The sequence below is a fragment of the Helianthus annuus genome, chromosome 15 (assembly GCF_002127325.2).
Source record: "Helianthus annuus cultivar XRQ/B chromosome 15, HanXRQr2.0-SUNRISE, whole genome shotgun sequence".
Classification (NCBI taxonomy): domain Eukaryota; kingdom Viridiplantae; phylum Streptophyta; class Magnoliopsida; order Asterales; family Asteraceae; genus Helianthus; species Helianthus annuus.
In genome coordinates, this window is record NC_035447.2 from 144893577 (window position 1) to 144909822 (window position 16246).

The 16246-nt window shown below is 37.5% G+C and overlaps 2 protein-coding genes across 2 annotated transcripts; both read right to left on the reverse strand.

The window, feature by feature from the left end:
• Positions 1-258: 258 nt before the first annotated feature.
• LOC110914296 lies at positions 259-1312 on the reverse strand. The gene is made up of 2 exons (XM_022159098.2): positions 1100-1312; positions 259-1002 (listed from the first exon to the last, which is right to left on the reverse strand). The coding sequence occupies exons 1-2, from the start codon at positions 1310-1312 to the stop codon at positions 259-261; spliced, it is 957 nt and encodes a 318-aa protein (XP_022014790.2).
• A 9012-nt stretch (positions 1313-10324) lies between these two features.
• Positions 10325-12537, reverse strand: LOC110912604 (trihelix transcription factor PTL). Its single transcript, XM_022157377.2, has 2 exons — positions 12082-12537; positions 10325-11358 (listed from the first exon to the last, which is right to left on the reverse strand). Exons 1-2 carry the CDS (start codon positions 12489-12491, stop codon positions 10476-10478), a joined length of 1293 nt encoding a protein of 430 aa, XP_022013069.1. The 5' UTR covers positions 12492-12537; the 3' UTR covers positions 10325-10475.
• Between the last annotated feature and the right edge of the window lie 3709 nt (positions 12538-16246).

Genomic DNA, 16246 nt, shown 5'->3' on the forward strand with positions numbered 1-16246 from the left:
AAAACCAAGAGAGTTAACAATCAATTTTTTTCTTTTTCCATTTTTTCCGCTTTTCTTTTTTTTTTCTTTCATGAACATAGACAATGCTTTCCCTAACCAAGAGGCAATCTGGCTGTAGAGTCGCTATCCCCAACTCGGATTACTTAAGCTTCGGTACTTTTTTTACTTTTCTTTGCACGGTCGATTTCACACACCCTAGCGGTAATCCGGTTGTAAAGTCACTATCCCCAACCCAGACTACATAGGAATTCATTACATTCATTTAGTTTCAACCTCACTTTTCACTTCACTCAACTCTAGCACTTCGGGGACCCACTCGGTCTCATCTACTTCCTCGCTCTCACTCACAACCTCCTCTACCTTCTCAACTACCTCATCTAACTTACTCTCAACTAAATCGGCTCCACTAATATAGTCAAAGCAATGGTCTACACATGATAAGAAAGACTCTATGAAATAGACCGAATAACTAGGACTACTAAGATCATCGGAACCACTAGGGTGTTCCATGGAGCGTGCTATCTCGAAAGTAACTCTCTCCTCACCGACTTGGAGTGTGATTTTTCCTTCAAAGACATCGATGATAGCCTTGGCGGTACACAAGAATGGGTGTCCTAGAATGATAGGAACCTTCTCGTCGGCTTCCATATCAAGAACGACAAAGTCTACGGGAAAGACGAATTTATCCACTTTAACTAGAAGGTTTTCAATTATACCACGTGGATACTTCACTGATCTATCGGCTAGAGACAAAGACATACGTGTAGGGGATAACTCTCCTAGACCTAACCTCTCATACATGGAATATAGCATTAGGTTTATACTCGCTCCTAGATCGGCTAGGGCCCTACACTCGGTATCACTCCCAAACAAACATGGAATGGTAAAAAGGCCCGGATCCGTCAATTTTTCCGGGACCTTGTTCAAGACTACGGTTGAACACCCTCCACTAAGGGGAATGTTAGAAACCTCTCCTAACCTATCCTTACGTTTTAGAAGGTCCTTTAAAAATTTTTCATATTTAGGCATTGATTAAAGGGCTTCTATGAAAGGGAGGTTGATTCTAAGTTGCTTAAAGATCTCTAGAAATTTCCCGTACTCTTTGGAATAAGTTTAGTTTTAAGGCGGGAAGGAATGGAGCACGGGAAAGATCGACAGTGGGTGATGGAGCAAATTGAATGGGCCTCTTTCCTATACTTTTCTCACTTGAAGGCCCCCCGATGTGTGCGATACTTGCTAGGATGAAGCTAGGTTGCACTTTACCGGGCGCCTCCATTTGAACCTCTTCATCTACAGGCTCCTCATCTTCCATCTCAACACTATCGGGTCTCACTACCTCTCCTAAGGTCCTACCACTACGGGTCGAAATTGCCTTCAAAGTGCCAGATGGGTTAGGCTTTGTGTTTCCCAAAAATTGACCGGGAGGTCGTTCTTGCAACTAGCGTGCAATATCCCCAACTTGCCTTTGAAGATCTAAGAAATTTGAATGGTTATTCTTTAAGAATGTAGCGTGTTCTTTTAAGGTACGTTGGGTAGCCTGATCCTTAACCACTAGTTGGGTAAGAAGGTCCTCTATCCTAGATAGACTACTATTTGACCCCTCATTCCTAGGTTGAACCTCTTGGTTTGACCCCTCACCTCTGAACTGTGCACCTTAACCTAAACTAGCAAATTGACCTAGTTGACCCGACCCCCCACTAGAATAGAAACCTGGCCCCCTGCTTTGATACTGACCTGATGGAAAACCAGGGGGGTTGCCTGAAGAGCGATAACTATTAGCACGCCAATTAGAGGTACTATTGTTGAACGGATTAGTTGGACCCTATTTTGACCTGCTATATACTCTACCTGTTCTAGGGTGAGTGTTGGGCAATCTACGGTGTCATGTCCACCTCTACAAACTTCGCACCTATCGACTTTCTTCTTAATTTCTAGCAACTCTTTGGTGATATAGTCAAGCTGAGATGCTACCTTTGAGTCTGAGACGACTTGGTTTACTCCTCGAGAAGATGAGGAAGTATTCACAGGATTGGAATTCCTGCTGGTAGCACTATGATCTATATCAGCTTGAGCGAAGCTCTCAAAGAGATCATTGCAGTCAGCCACAGTTTTCTTTCCCATTAGATGGCCTCCTGCAGATGTGTCGAATCGGGCCATACACTCAGGGGTGAGACCATTGTAAAATTTTTCTACTAAAACCCAATCTGACAGCCCATGTTGGGAACAACGTGAAAGTAAAGTTTGAAACCTCTCCCATGCTAAGTGATATGGTTCGTCAGGCTCCATTCTGAATGAATGGATCTGACCTCGAAGGCGAGAGGCCTTCGCAGGTGGGAAATACTTAGCAAGGAAGGCATCTCTAAGTCCAGCCCAAGTAGTATAAGTGCCTGCTGGCTGCGAATCGAGCCATGTGGCTGCGCGGCCAGCAAGCGAAAAAGGGAAGACTTGGAGATAGCGGGCATCAAGATTAACCCATTCGATGCCGAAGGTGCTACACAGACAGGTGAGACGGTTGATATGGGCAGGCGCATCCTCATCATCACAACCATGGAACTGACAAGAGTTGTTAATGGCGGTCATGATGTATGAGGGAATTTGCCAGGACTTATCATTGGTGATTTCAGGGATGGTAATGGGTGAATTTGCGGTAAAACCCGCGGTGGAGCGTTGGTGGACAGTTTAGTTTTCGGCCATTTGGTGAACTGGCGGTGGACTAGTTGGACGGGAGGGTGGTGGGGAGTTGTGGAGTGACGACTTCGGGGTGAAGTCAAAGTTCGGTGGTTTAGATTGTAGTGTAGAGGTAGAAGGGGCTGTAGATGAAGTTGAAGATTTTCTAACCTGAAAACTGGGTGTGGAGAAGGAAGACTTGTTGATTGGCGGCTTCACAGGTCCTTGAGAACCGTGTGGGGCATGAACTGCAAAACCGAGAACAAACAAGTAAGACGACTCCAAAAAAAGACTCTAAAAATAAAAAAGACACTAAAGTTACTTGGACTCCTACGAATCAAAAACACACAAAAAGCACGTATAGATATCAGTCGAAATCCAAACAAAGTAATTAACGCAATTGCCAAGAATCCCCGGCAACAGCGCCAAAAACTTGATGTTGATTAAGTAGTTCAAATAAATAAACTAAAATAAACCTAAATTTAGACTCAAGTAATAATAATCTAGACTCTCTAACTTGACTAAACTACTCACGGCAAGTGAACCGGTCGACTCTAGCAAAGAAAAGCAAGTCCGGATGTCGAACCCACAAGGACTCTAATTAATCACGTTAAAGACTTTATTTAGACTAGACACTGACACGACTTAATTATTGTTGTGTTTTGGGGGGGGGGGGGGTTTACTAAAATCCTACAATTGAAATTAAAATAAAATTAGACTAAGACACGAATAAGAACTAAGGTTTAATTCAGATGAGATTTAACGACTACCTAGGCTTGAATCCAGTTTAACTATGAATGGATTTCTAACGGTACTATTGTGGTATGGAATCGGGATCGTGAAGTACTAAACCCTAAGGTATTTCAAGCTAAAACATCCCGACCCTTCTCAGGAAGAAACCTAGGAAACCCTACAAGGCTGTTGTGAACACCGATTGTTAGACTTCCTGCCCTAATACGACTATCTACCTCTCAGCGCGATAATCTAAGGCAATCCTAGATTTTAACTTGGTTTAATAGACACAGATGCAATTAGGGAACTAAGATTGACTTCTCTCAAAACCTATCTTAGCTATATATCACACCATGACCTACTAACTAACTCGAGCCTCTCAGTGACAAGTTAAGCAGAATACTTAATTCTAATTGTATTTTAATTACTGTTTCTAAGGCCATTTGCCAATTTACCCAAAGATCACCCGAACCCGCAAAGATACGAATTATCAACACAAACTCATTATGTGAAAGACATTCACCAAAATCTATGTGAAACAGCAAACAATCAACAATCAAAACTAAATACGCATATGCACCAAATCAGAAATTCTAGAATTATTTACTTTCAAAAATCAATCCATAACAAAACAATAGAAACCGTTAAAAGATCCAAACTTCATTAAACTATCATCTAACCTAGGTAGTAACGAAGGTTTTAGCCACAAAACATGATGTCTAAAATAAACGAAACCAGTTCAAAGAAGAATTCATCGAAAAAGTATCGAAACAAGAAAATAAAGAAAACCGGGAGATAAGACCCAAACAATCTTCTTTCCTACGATCCAAGCTTCAACCGAATGATTCCCGCAAGCTAAAGCACTCTGAAAACCGTGAAAATTACTCTGAAATTCGCCTTAGGGTTCTTGAGTTCGTAAGTTGTTGATAATGATGATTAACTTAATGATTATATACCAAAACCCTAGCTTCCACGAATTAAACATGTCAGACATGCCCATCGCGTCGCGTGACGGGTGAAGGTGCTCCTGGTGGCGCGACGCCACCATGTCCAAAATCAGATTTTGTTTGCTTGATGCTGGCGCTACGCGACTGGAATAAGGTTTCGCCATGGCGCGACATGACGGGCAATTTTTCACAGAATATTGCATGTAGAATCCAGCTCTAACTCCCAAAATCTCCAAAATAATTCTAACACTTACTCCAAATAGTTCTGGGACTTGATTTTTTAGCATTTTAGCTCGGTTCCACTCAATTTTCAGCCACTTTATGTATCAAGACCTGGAAAACCGAATTATGATCAATAGCACGTAATTCTAAATAAAACTAAACTAAAAATAACGGAAAATTGTACAAACTATACACGAATAAAGGATGTATTTTACAATACATCATGCGTCAAAGATGAGGTTATGACGAAGAATCATCTCTTCGTCGTAATTGATTGTTCGTCAACAAGCTTGGTCGACCAGATATAAGGTTTGTCAACCTGTCAGTATATGTACAGCAACAGAAGGCAAACAGATGTGTGCAAGTCTAAATAGATTTGAGAGAGAACACATTGTAAAACACACACCCACTGAGAGTTTATAAGGAGATCTTGTAAACACTACATTGTAACCGTCATACGTATTAATACATCTGAGTGTTAATCGTTGAACCGTGTTTGTCGTTTTCGTGTTCTAACTTGGTTTAACTTACCCGTTTGGATTCCGCACTCTCGGGTTCGTCGGAAAACAGGGAAGAGGTTTAACTCGATCCTCCGGGTGGACCTACAAAATCCAACACAAATTTTGTGATACAAAGTAAAATTTTGAAAAGAAATAGTCAAAACAACTACACACAATACACAAACTGTTGTGATGTAGGACCAAGTACCTCAAGATCACAAAGTTCTTCATCAAGCTCTTACAATTATGATACTCCGAGGCTTGTTGAGCGGAGATCATGTTTTGAATGCGGTGAGTATGGACACATTGTCAATAATTGTCCATATCTCACCAAGGGAAATGAAAAAGTTGATTCCCCCCATGGTAATGGTTACCATACAAGATCTGTTTCACCAAATAGGACCCTCGTCTTGTTAAACAGCAAGAAATGAAACAGAAAAAAAAAACAAAGAAAAGAAATTGAAAATGCTGTGAAACCCGAGGCTATCCAAACACGGCTTGTTAAACCAGAACTTAAAAATGAAAAACAAAAACAAATTTGGAAACCAAAACCGGTAACTGTTTTAAGGGGGAGTTCAATCAATTCCGAATCATCAGGAAATCGAAGTCACAATTCTCGATGATGTCGGACGACCAGTCAATGAAGGATTGGGTCCCCTTCTTCAACTAATCTTTTAGTGAGTGTGTAGGATGTTCCAGGAGGAACTATTGATAGTCATAGGATTGTTGATAGTGGAACATCCAGGCACAAGATCGGCGACATGCGGCTCCAAAACATCGTTATATCTAGGAGTTGTTGCCTTTGATGGAGAGGAGAAAAGAAGATAAAATGTCCGGTGATTGAATTATGATGAAAGAAATTGAAAACTTCGACAAAATGAAAAACATACCAAAGTTTGATTGTTGAAGGCTTTGATCGGGTCCACAGGATAGATTCAATCGAAATGTACGCGCCTGCAGCACGTCAGAAGATTATCAAAGATTCATGTCTTATATCTTCCACAAGAAGTTCAAAGTCTACAAGATGAGCGTGCAGTGTACATTTCTTCACGATGTGATTGAAGAAAATGTGTTTGTTGAACAAACCAACCGGGTGTGCGGATGCCTTGGCGTGGATTGAACAACCGCACACTACTTCTCAAGGAGAAAGATGAAGACCTTTGCTAGTGCAAAAGTATGTGGACGATATCATGTATGGACCGTCCAAAGATGATGTGTACAGCCTTTCCCACATGCTCCCTTGCTTCTTACCAGCCGGACATGGAGGTTTCTGTTCTTGTTGTTATAGAGAAAATTCTCAGATATCTGAAGTAGCTACAACATCGACCTTGAAGTCCATACCAGGTGGATATCCAATTGGGAGAGCACACAGATTCCTGATAATGCACGTAGAAATTGCATGATTACGGTTTTAAATTTCCGATCTCTCCTATCTTTGTCGGTATTTAAGCTGCTTTACGGATTACCAAAATCTCATACAGCACTCTTGACCAAACACATTAATCTCGAATATTACCTCACACGTGATCGTTTCAATATGAAACTCGTCAATGTTGTTTTGGTCCACACCGATTACCAACATGCCAACTCATTTTTCCAAAAAAAAAAAATTGATAAATCATTTTGTTGATTAAATTAATTTTTTGGTGAACGGCATCAAGGTAAAACATGAGTTAATCCACATCGGGAAATCGTTTTTGTGAATATTTTTCTTGAAGAAAATCCAAAAGATGTTATTTAAAAGTTTAAATTTAATTTTTACATTTTAGGGGGAGTAAATTCATATCAGAAATATACAAAAACATTGAAAAACATCAAAAAGGGACAAAAACAAAAAAAAACGAGTTTCCTAGCGTGAAAATGAGAAAATGGTAGTAAATCAGTGGTCTGTCAAAACCTCTTTGAACTTAAAATGAAAAACGATAAGTAGCTCTATATCCGATGTATCTAGGCCTACAATCAATTTAAAGTGTGCAGGGCGATACAAACATAATCGAATGAAGACCGTGTGGGAACCGCTCATTGGTATATGGTCTTGGTACCGAAATTTCGTTTGATAGATTGTTGAGGTTCAGAGATACGTGGTCTTTATGTTGTTTATCATCTGGGTATCATGGTTGTTTCTTTTACCGAAAACAACGGGGACGCAAGTCTAGAACTTCCATGATACCATATATACGTGTACATACGATACATACATGTTATAATACATGTTGCAATTGACCATCAATAAGTGATAAAAATATCACAGTCACCCCTGAATAAGTGATTGTAAATCACATCTATCATCGGAGAGTCAAGTTCATCTCTTTGTCGGTACGATGGTACTAACCTGTTCACGGACTTGCTTATGTGCCCTGCATGCGTTGAAAATAAAGTTCCTCATTAATAAGTGATTTCATCACATAGGGCTTGTATTCATCCTCAAATAAGTGAGTATCTCACATCATATACGTCAAAACAGATGATAAATGGTATACTCACCAGTAAGATGAACTCTCGTGCATACCTTTATACGGGAATGTGTCGTGAGTGGATGAACACCGGTCGGTAAGAATAAATCATACATTAATCGTATCCCCGACCGCGAGTACATCTGATAAGCTGAGCTTGTGTGAACAACAATACAGATAATTGTTATAGGATACTTATCTAAATGCTAACTAATCGAACAACAAGTGTGTTTTGGCATGACCGTATACTGATATGATTCTCTTACCCTCGAAATTCATAAAAAGAATGTCTGTAAATATTTATTTACTGCTTTCAGTCTTTACATTTGAAAAATGAAAAATATCAAAAAGATTTTAGGTGAGTTTTAATATAAATTTTATAAAAACCAAAAAGATTTTGTTCTAGTTTATTTTTGATTGACCGATGTTGGAACCCAAGTCTATCCTACCTAAATCCTGATTGTAAGCCAGAAAACAATTGCATCTTCATAAATGCTCGAAGTTGACAAATTTTGAAAGTTAAAGGATTAAAACTGAACAGTTTTTAAACTTTCAAAGTCTTGTCGGTTGGTAGTTGAATGAGAGTTGGTCTCATGTGTGTCATTTGCTAATTCTGTTTAAAGTCAATCCGTCGTGAAGTTTTCAAATGAAAATTATGTAAGGTTGATTAAATTCCTAGCGGTTGTTCTCATTACGCGTTTAGCTTTGTAGTGTGTGCATATGTGGCATCAAAGCAAGTTAAAGGAAAAGAGAACGCGTTTGAAGAAAAGTTATGGGAGTGGAGACACAACATGAATGCAAGCCGTGGATCAAGAAGATCAATTCATAGCTGACCACTCATCAACACTACAAGGATCTAAAGATCTGAAGAACAACGTCTCCCAAGAAACTTCCAAGGGGGAGTTTGCTGATGCACCTCCTGATTGTGACAAATGAGGACATCTGGAGATCCGACAGTGTGAAGAACGAACCATCATGAGCAACATCCAAGGGGGAGTTTGTTGATGCATATTTATGTGGATGCAGCTCGGTTCGGCTCGGCTCGGCTCAGTTCGGTTCGAGACCGAAGTCAACGACGTTCCTCCGTCGTACGACCCGACATTCACGATACGAGAACGAAGATAATGCGAGATGACATCATCATGATGATGTCACTTACAAATATAAATTGAACTTTGTTTGTACATGAACTAAATGTCATGAAGAATCCTTTTTTATTTGTTCACGAAGAATCATACTTCACGAAGGATTATGGGTTCTTCGTGGGACTTTAGTCCTTCGTGGCCCATTAGGTTCTTCATGAACCTTACTGGGTCATGGACTATAAATACCAACCCATGTTCACTGGATTCTGTAGAGAGAGCACGGTTCAGAGAGTTGGGGCAAATATTGTAAATACCAACCCATGTTTACTGGATTCTGTAATGTTACTTTGCTGAAATCAATACTCGATCAGCTTTGAGTGTCTTGTATTGATAGTGTTCTTGCTTTGGTTTGCATACACACTTGGATTCTGCACTCGTGTGTGTGTTAAACAACAACAAAGTAGGTTATCTTGATCCTCCAAGAGGGACTTACACATATATCCTATAGATGTCGAAATTTATCCTACACTTCATCATACACATGTTGAAAATTATCCTTTACTGTAAATTAGGTTGTGTTGAAAGAGTATATTTTAAAAACGAGTTACAAGTTGTATTAGTTAATTAATTTGTAAGAATACATTAAATTAATTAAAATTGTGAATTTATCTATATGGCATTACAATAACATTAAATACGCATATTAAATGAAGTATTTTTATTTGTTTAAAAATAAGCATATCTATTTTTACAAACTTTTTTTTCTCATTTAAAACTTCTACTATATACATAATCTCTACATGCGTACGTAAGAAATATAACCTCTAAAAATATAAAGAATTAATAAAATATCAAATGATTTAAAGTTGTTCATTCTCACTGTATATGTGTATGTGTACATATCTGTAAGCATGTATATTTATGAGTATATCTGTAACATACTTATATTTTTATATAATCGTGTGCATTATTGTTGCATCAAATAAAAAACTAAAAATATGTTACATTTATTTAAAAAAAAAAACAAGATTTTACACCTAAATAATAGTTAACAATTTTTCACATAGTTTTTTTACACTTATAAGGATTTGAATTCTCATTATTTCTATGATAGCCAAGCATCAAACAACTAGACCACTACACTACTAGAAAACAAGGGTTTAGTGGCCACTTTTGTGGCCGCTAAAAATGTTGATCGTGGCCGCTATTGGTATCATATTCTTGTAGACAATGGGTAAGCATGTAAAATTTTGATATATTTTACTCACAATTATAGAAAGAAAAAAAAAAGAAATTCAAAAACTAAAAAGTAAAGGTGGCCTAAATGAAATGCCACATTAAGATTAAGTGAATTAACATCATGTTGAAGTACTATGCCAACTAGAAAATAATTGATGTGGCCGCCATGTATCAACGTGCATTTACAAAGTATCATGTTCTTTTCATATTTGTACAATAATACCAAGTCCAATCAACAAATCAATTTCTTACGAGTCACGCTAAATTCTTATAATTAATGATTTGATCATGACATGTGTTCGTAATGCCGACAATTATTGTATGCAGTGGTTCATGCAAGTCTAGCTGAGTTATTTCTTATCTCAATCGAGCACAACCTTATATGGTTCGAGCTTAAAAGATTTTAGATCGATTAACCATAAATAATCTAAGTGTTTGCTTTAGTGGTTTGGATTGTCCTATACTTCAACAAAATCAAGTAAATCCCGATCAACCAAATACATAACTCATGAATTTTTGGTTCTAATCTTAATAATTAATCAAATTTCTTGTCAAACCTCAATTCTTATTCTACATTATGGGCTTCTCTGACTAGTTAATTAGGAATCAAGAAAGAACAACCCACCTGGATTACATAGTTTCCCACGAACGTCCACACTCGATGTTCATCGGGTTGCTTGTTCCTGAAGAAACCTCTCTACTAATTGTGTTCTCAACACATAGCTTATCCCATGTTTCTTTACAAACTTTTGCACTTCGATCATATCCCAAAAGAGACATTTCAAAAGCTACCTCCTGCCAAAGTCTATCTTCATGTTCTTGATCAACATCTTGAAACTTACATTCTTTGTTAGTTCGAATATGAATCAAGCTCGAGATCTCGGGTTCAATCCAATCTTTACACTTGTCGGGATCACTTAAACACTCGGTTTCTTTCGAATTCGTCATGGGGTCCATGTCTCCATGAGTTGACCCAACCGATCTAACCTTTATTAGGTTTTGCAATGCTTCAAGTAAAGACTCGTCGCGAGTCTTGATGTGCGCAACATGGCTAGCCCACGCCTCGTACTCTTGATCCAATCGCGCCTCCTCATGTTTCCGCCATTCGTTCTCTATCATCACCCTTTCTTGCTCCTTTTGCTCGATTGTACACAAGATCTTCTCACACCATTGTTCTTGTTTAACCATTAGTTTCATAAAGTGTGACTCAACTGACTCCTCAATTGCAGCTATCATTTCTTTCTTTTTAAACTCATGATGATCGCTTGGTGTGGTATTTCCTGAAGAATTATTAGATTGATTGCTTGGATAAACTGCAGTATTCATATTGGTACTTCCCGGATCATGATGGTTTCCAACGAGGGCTTCGAGTTGCCTGAAAAACCGATAGTGTTTACCGTCAGTTTTGCCAACTTTCCCCTCTTTAGTCTTCTTGTAATACTTGTACAAATTTTCGAACTTTTCTTTACATTTCCGACCACTTCGTTGGTACCCATATTCCTCCTTCATTATCCTACATCGATCACGAGCAGAAATAAAAGATTACAAAAATACATAGTTTAGAAAAATGAAGATACCTCGAGATTCCCTTATCTTTATTCGATTCTCATAGTTCAGTACTAAATTCTGATAAGATATCAAAATGGTTTACTGGTTTACAAGACTCAAATCTAATAAGTTGTATGTAATTAAAAATCTCCGAATTTCATTATCCTTGTACGGTTCTTGCTAGACTCAAATCTAATAAGATGTATTTTCATGTCTACTGAATTATTATAAAATATCTGAAAGGTTTACTAGCTTATAAGACTTATATCTAATAAGATGTATGCAATTTAGATACCTCGAGATTTCATCATCTTACAGTTCTTACTCTTCTCTATCGAAATACTAAATTTTGATGGGATATCTGAATGGTTTAAAAGTTTACAAGACTCGACTCTAAAAATCATCATCATAATACTCAGTAAATCGCACCAATAACAAAGTTAAGATAGGGTCTAAGGGGTAGATGTAGACAGCCTTACCACTACCCGTAAGAATAGAGAGGCTGCTTCTGGTGGGATATCTGAATGGTTTAAAAGTTTACAACACTCGACTCTGAAAAGATGTGTGAAATTCACATCCCTCGATATTTCCTTATCTTTAAACATTTCTCGCCGTTCTCTACTAAGTTACCAAATGCTTTACTAGTTTACAAGACTCAAATCTGACATGGTTTATGTAAGTAACATACCTGGAGATTTCATCCCACAAAGGGGCTTTATGGTTAGAAGAAGTGGCTTCTTTAAAACAATGGTCAAGTCGAGATCTGATCTCAAGAAGTGTAAGTGTTTCTTGTCTTGGCCATCGGATAGTAGTACCTTGTGCATAACTTCCTGTACCTTGGTTCAGGTTGATCCCACCGTTAAATACGTTCCATCCGGTTTGAGGTGAGTATGTAGGCGGTGGCGGTGGCGGCGGAGGAGGAGAGACGGAGGTGGTGTCAAGAAAAGTATGTGCTGCTGGTGGTGGTGGTGCATTAGGGTTTAGTACCTGGTTCATGTAAAATGGTACTTCGGAGACCAGTGACGGGACCGGTGAGTGGAAATGGAGTCTTGGGTCGCCGGCGGTGAATGCCGGCTGGCAGTACCGGCCGTGGTCCATGTCGTTAGTGGTGTTTTGGAGTCTTTTGAAATAGGGTTGGTTAAAAGGCTTCTATAATGTGTGAAACCTTTTTATATGGTGAAATTTGATTATTTATATATTTCAATCATGACGCATTAATGTGTTGTACTGACACTGTTAGGGTTGCATAATAAATTACTTGAAACAAATTTTTTTTTTTAACGGCAAATTTGGATCACTGACGAACCATTTGAGTATGATCGTGTCACCAGTAGAACCATCCGATCATATCCATCTCCACTAGACAATAATGCCTATACACCAATTCAGGAGGAAACCCAATAAATCTGGGAAAAACCCCCTTTGTGGGAATCGAACCCATGACCTAATGGTCATAAGCCTTATCCCACCACAATATATCACTAGGCTATAATGTCATAGGTTGAAACAAAAATCTAATCTTATATTTAATTACGACTCGAGCCCGCACTTCATAGGGGTTGTAGGAGAGTTTTGTCGAGAATGTATTTATCACGTGATATATCAATGATATATAATAAATCATGCAAACTTTAATCTATGTGATAGTAAAACTAAGCAATCAATAGGTTTAAGTAAACACGTTTAAAATTGAAAGATAACTTTAACTATAATAAGGTAAATAAAAAGTAATTAAAATTGTTACATGATATAATCAAAGTAATTAAAATTGTTACATGATATAAAAAGTAATTAAAATTGTTACACATTAACTAAACATGATTAAAGTTAAATGTTAACTTTAATTATAAAAAGTTAAATATATAATAATTAATATAAAAAAAGAATTAAACTTATAAAAAAGATAAAAGAACAAATATTTATGAAAAAAAAAACTAACTTTATTAAACTTTAAGGGTCGTATGATAATTCTATTAAAGTTTAGGAGGTGAAACGTACATCACTTATTGGAAAAAAGAATTATTATTAAACTTTCGTATACAAATATATTAAAGTTCAGTGATATAAACGTAAGTCGTTTATAAAATAAGTAATTATTAGTGTTTAAGGGTTTTATAATAACTATATTAAAGTTAAGGGTTAGAAACGTAAATTAACTAAAACAATAATAACTAGAATTTTGCTGGAACCCTAACGCCATCGTCGGCGGCGGCAAGATACCCAAATACCCTGTGTGACAAAGTTTAAATATTGTTCAAGAAAATAAACATCAACAACAAACACTACAAAAATGATACGTAACAATGGCATCATTAGAAAAAAAAACCATCGCAATTAGCATCAAAACCCTAATTACTAAACATCTAAAGGTGAATTTCGAACTTAGAAGTGCAAACGTAAACCTAGTTTCTTGGTGGGTTATCACAGGTATCTGCAAGAGAAGTGAAATTAAACAACCAGGTATCCATATCGGTTTCTTCGCGACTTCTCTGCCGGTTTCTTTGCCATCTGATTGTGGTGGTGGAATTGTGGCATATAACCAAGAGGAGTTGAAAGAAGCTATGTATGGTTTGGGACACATACACCTCAGCGGACATCTGTCTTCAACAACAAAAGTTACAAACAAAAAACCTAATGTACATATACCTACTACGTAAAACACCATTTATGCAAAGGGTACAACATGTAAATGAAAAAAAAAATTAAAAATGAACCAATGGTGAATAATGTTATTCACAATTGGTTTTGTTGTTCTATAGAATTATTGGGCTGTTTTAATATTATTATTAAGGGTAAATTACTTTTTGATTCTATGTGTTTTAGAAGTTTTTACCACTTGAGTCCAAAATCAAAATGTTTAACGTCCTAAGTCCCTATAGTCACTTTCGTTAACCATCTGAGTCCAAATTCACCCTTATAGTTAAAAAATAAATTATTATCAGACACAACTCACAAACAAGAATCCCTGGGTATCCATCAAGTGACCAAAATTAGCCCCCATCTCTCTCTCTCTCTCTCTGTATATATATATATATATATATATATATATATATATATATATATATATATATATATATATATATATATATATATATATATATATATATATAGAGAGAGAGAGAGAGAGCCGCTAAAATAGGAACCACCTCCAGTTGTAACAACCGCGAGAACCACTTTCAACCAATCAGATTTTGCCACTCAAAAGGTTATTTTGGTCATTTAACACCAAATGTCATTTCCCCACCCTCTCTCCTCATTTATAATTGTCAGTAGGGCTGTAAACGAACCAAACGTTCAGCGAACAGTTCGTGAACCGTTCGGCGGGAAGTTCGTTTATGTTCATTCGTTTAATAAACGAACGAACATGAACTAGAAATTCTGTTCGATTAGTTAAATGAACGAACATGAACAAAGGTCTCATTCGTTCAGTTGTGTTCGTGAACGTTCGGTAAGGTGTTCGTGAACATTCGTTCATTTGCGTTCGTTTATGTTCGTATGTTCGTGTTTTAATTAAATATTTTTATACTTTCATATATTTTATCTATACTTTTTATACTATTAAACATTTATTTATATCATTACCCTAATAATTAAACTAGGAAACCTTCGTTCACCTTGTTTATGCACAATTTCCCTTTTTTCTCACTATTTACATCGATGTATATGATCTACGTCCGTCCCACAATAAGGGATTTAAGTTCTAGTGCTACTCTCTGGGCCATCAACCTTTATCCTTCATCGCGTTCGCCAAATTTATTTGTGTTCGCTTGTGTTCGTGAACCGTTCGTGAACACACTCATTTTCTTAATGAACGAACATGAACATAAAATCTTGTTCGGTAAGTGTTCATGAACCGTTCATGAACACATTTATTTCCTTAACGAACGTGTTCGTTCGGTTCGTTTACAGCCCTAATTGTCAGATGTTTCTCTCTAACCTTTTTAAAACTCATCTCCTCTCTCCTCTTGTTAAAAGCCTTTCCCATCTCAATTCATTTCGGTTTTTTCAAACTCACATTTCTCTGATGAAGATCATCATCTTCAGCCTGTATCCTAATGAAGATCATCATCTTCAAACTCTCATTTCTTCACACATTTTTCAAACTCTCAGCTGCTTGTTATGCTTCTTCTCTTTATCCTCCTCTATTGCTTTGCTGCCACGTCTTCCGATCTCGACGCCTCCACCAACACCGCCACCGATACACCGTCGTTTGTTAATCGATGCCCCGTCTTCCGATCTCGACGCCTCCACCGCAACCGATACACCGCCACTGATACATCGTCAGAAGTTAAAGGTATGTTATCGGTTGGAAACTTGATTTAGCTGAGTTAATGATTTGTGTATGATTGTTTTGATAGATATTGATGTTGTTGTGGGTGAGAAATTGTTGATTTATTTGCAAAGCGGTGCCGATTTTTGACTTTTCTGGTGATTTTTGATTAGTGATTTAGTGATTTTCTGGTTGCCTGTGTTCTTGACTTTTCTGGTGAAATTTTCGATGGGGTTTGATGATTTTTCTGCTTGAATCTGATGGTTTTTTGATATGTTAGGGGTTTTGATTTGTGTTTCTTTGAATCTGTGGGTTTTGATACGATCGATTGGGTGGCAATGAGGCAAAAAAAAACGTAGATTTTGCTGACGATGGCGCAGCAAGGACGGCGGAGGTTAGGTTTTTTGAACCTGCAACCCCACTTTTGCAGCCTCTTGATTATCGGATAATCTGAGCTAAACCCCGTTTATTTTTTTCGAGATACACTTTGTTTTGATGTTGTTGGTTTTTTTTATTTTCCCCCCTAGTCGATGATGATAACAATATATCTGAGACACCTCCCGAGTTTGCGATTTCTGGGTGC

Excerpts from the sequence above, each read along its gene's own strand:
- LOC110912604 (XM_022157377.2), bottom strand. The coding sequence starts at position 12,491 with ATGGACCACGGCCGGTACTGCCAGCCGGCATTCACCGCCGGCGACCCA. Across the intron at positions 11,359-12,081 it reads TTGTGGGATGAAATCTCCAG|GATAATGAAGGAGGAATATG; the intron begins GTATGTTACTTA and ends TGATCGATGTAG.
- LOC110914296 (XM_022159098.2), bottom strand. The coding sequence starts at position 1,312 with ATGGAAGATGAGGAGCCTGTAGATGAAGAGGTTCAAATGGAGGCGCCC. Across the intron at positions 1,003-1,099 it reads AACTAAACTTATTCCAAAGA|GACCTTCTAAAACGTAAGGA; the intron begins GTACGGGAAATT and ends AAATTTTTAAAG.